The 2,580-nt window shown below is 33.3% G+C and overlaps 1 protein-coding gene across 1 annotated transcript; it reads right to left on the bottom strand.

The window, feature by feature from the left end:
• Positions 1-1,308: 1,308 nt before the first annotated feature.
• Positions 1,309-1,842, bottom strand: LOC127095279 (uncharacterized). Its single transcript, XM_051033991.1, has one exon. The coding sequence runs from the start codon at positions 1,840-1,842 to the stop codon at positions 1,309-1,311; it is 534 nt and encodes a 177-aa protein (XP_050889948.1).
• Between the last annotated feature and the right edge of the window lie 738 nt (positions 1,843-2,580).

Raw genomic sequence — 2,580 nt, 5'->3', positions numbered from 1 at the left:
TTGTTATCATCAAAATCCAAGGGATATGAACACTCTTGTTTCAACAATCTCCCCCTTCTTGATGATGACAAATAAATGTATTTAAAAACAATATTTGGTCAGTTTTATTTAACTTGACAACATCAGAGTCTGAGGTTTGTAAGCTCCGCATGAGTCTAATAGTCTAAAGATTGAGTTTTGTAAGCTCCCCTAAGTTTTACCTAAGTTAATTTAAACTTATTTTGATAGAAAAATATTCAGAAGAAAGAAATATCGAAATAATTGAATAATTAGGGTTCAGGATTAATTAAAAGCATTGAAAACAAATACTTTTAACCTTCTTAAATACTTCCATGAATTTCTCCCCCTTTTGTCATAAATAAAAAGATAATAAAAACAGATACTGATGACTGATAAGTATATGATCCACAATTTTCAATATGGTCAAAGGTAGACTATGTCAGCATGGTTTCGAAGAAATAAGCTCAGAGGCACAAGACTAAAAAAACTCAGTCTTCAAGATAAAGGAGATTCTAACCACATCCCTATAAAAACAGATGCAAAAACAACACCAAATCACACAGTTCTAGAGACACACAAGAATGGGAAAGAAGAAGACATTCAAGGTAGACAATCGAGATTTTGCAAAAGAAATTAGTAATATGATGAGAAACGATGCAAGAGAAGAGAAAAAAAAAGAAGAAGATGACTGAGGAAGTAACAAAGACTCAGATAACCACAACAACAGAATAAAAAAACACATACGGTGGAGTTACTGAGGAGAGCAAGATTCCAGATGCAGAGGAAAAGCGGGATGAAAACTGGAAAACTTTTCTAGAGGCATATAAGGGGACAGAAGACCAAGAAGATCAAGACTGAAGACATATGTAATAGTTTTTAGGAACTGATCTTGTAATGTCTTATGAATAAAGTTTCCATTTCTTTTCCAATAATAAACTGCCTTTAAGATCCTTCAAATATGGTTATGCTTATTATTTAGTCAGTAAGAAAGATAAAATAAATATAGCAAATAGAGAATGCATTATATTAAAAAAAACATATAAGCTACATAGATAAAAACACAAAACAAACAAACAAATAAGCAGAAGATCCATCCATAGAGACCACCTTAACTTTAAACGGGTCAACAACTTTCAAAGGTTCTGTAAGCTTCAACTTATCTCCCCATACTTTTGATATAACCACAGTCATAGTTGCCTCAACTCATTGTTGAATGAAAAGTTCAGAGAGAACCCTTCTATAAGGAATGAAGTATGAATTTCCCTCTTTAAAGGAAGCGAGAGTCATTTTCAGGTAATTAAACATAACTTAAGGGACGTTGATCTTCAGATCTGAGTTGAGAAGCAACATAAAAGCTTTTTCATTAATATCCAAAGAAGTCAAATCCTTGTTCTTAGGAAGGAAGTTTGAAATCAGTAGGTGATACCAGACTAATTCCTTGGAATTGAGACTTGAAACTTTGGATAGGTAGGAGAGATCAATAAAGATAAGATGAGGAGACAAATAAGATTTCCAAAAGAGTATATCCATAACCACACCTTCATCCTCACAGTTTATTGCATTAGCAATAGATGTGGGGGTGAAGGTGATAGGAACACCTGGTACAACAAAAAGAATATCAAGTTCTAGATTTAGATCCTGGATGGAAGCATTTACCCAAAAATCCTTGATCAAGTTAGGGTAAGTAGGACCATAAATCATATCAAAGAAATTATCCCAACCATTTTGGGAGACAACACTTTGAAGATCAAAGTCATGATTCATCATCTCTTCAAAATCAACTAGTCCTTCAATGATGATAGCCAATTGGTTTTCCATACCAAGGTTAGATCTAGAGGCCATCTTAGATATGGAATGGCTCATGAAGGAAAAGAAAGATGCAAATAAACAGAAGGATGTTTCCAAAGATATAGAAAATGATTTTTCAAAAAGATTCAAGACATATGTCTTTGCTTTAAGACCACTCAAGGAATATATTTAGAAAACAAAACAATAAACACAAATAAACAAGTAAGCGATACTGTTTCCACAAATATGATAATCCTCTAACTCATATTTCATCTAGAGCAGCTGTGTGCAACACTTAGCAGCAAAAATGTATTATGCTTCTGATGTAGAGAGAGCAATAGTTGTATGTCTCTTGCTAGCCCATGATATTAGGTTTTCACCTATGAATTGACAGTTTCCACTAGTGGACTTTCTCTCAATTCTATCCCCAACATAATCTGCATCACAAAATCCAACCAGCTTATAATATATGGATTTCTTATAAAGATGACCCAAATACATTGTTCCTTTCAGATGCCTAAAGATTCTCTTAACAACAATTAAATAAGTTTCTCTAGGATCTGATTGAAATCTTGCATACAAACACACGTTGAATAATATATCAAGCATGAAAGTTGTGAGGTAAAGCAAGGAACTGATCATACCTCTGAAAAGCTTTTGATCTACCTTGGAGATGCTTTCCTCCTTGTTCAAACTACAGGTAGGATGCATAAGAGTTTTCATAATCTTGTAATCTTCAAGATTAAACTTTTTCAGGATCTCCTTTGTATACTTGGACTGATAAACATAAGT

Source organism: Lathyrus oleraceus, chromosome 6 (assembly GCF_024323335.1).
Source record: "Lathyrus oleraceus cultivar Zhongwan6 chromosome 6, CAAS_Psat_ZW6_1.0, whole genome shotgun sequence".
NCBI classification, from domain to species: Eukaryota; Viridiplantae; Streptophyta; class Magnoliopsida; order Fabales; family Fabaceae; genus Lathyrus; species Lathyrus oleraceus.
Note: the sequence above shows the minus strand (reverse complement) of the source record. Positions and strands in the feature narration are given on the sequence as shown.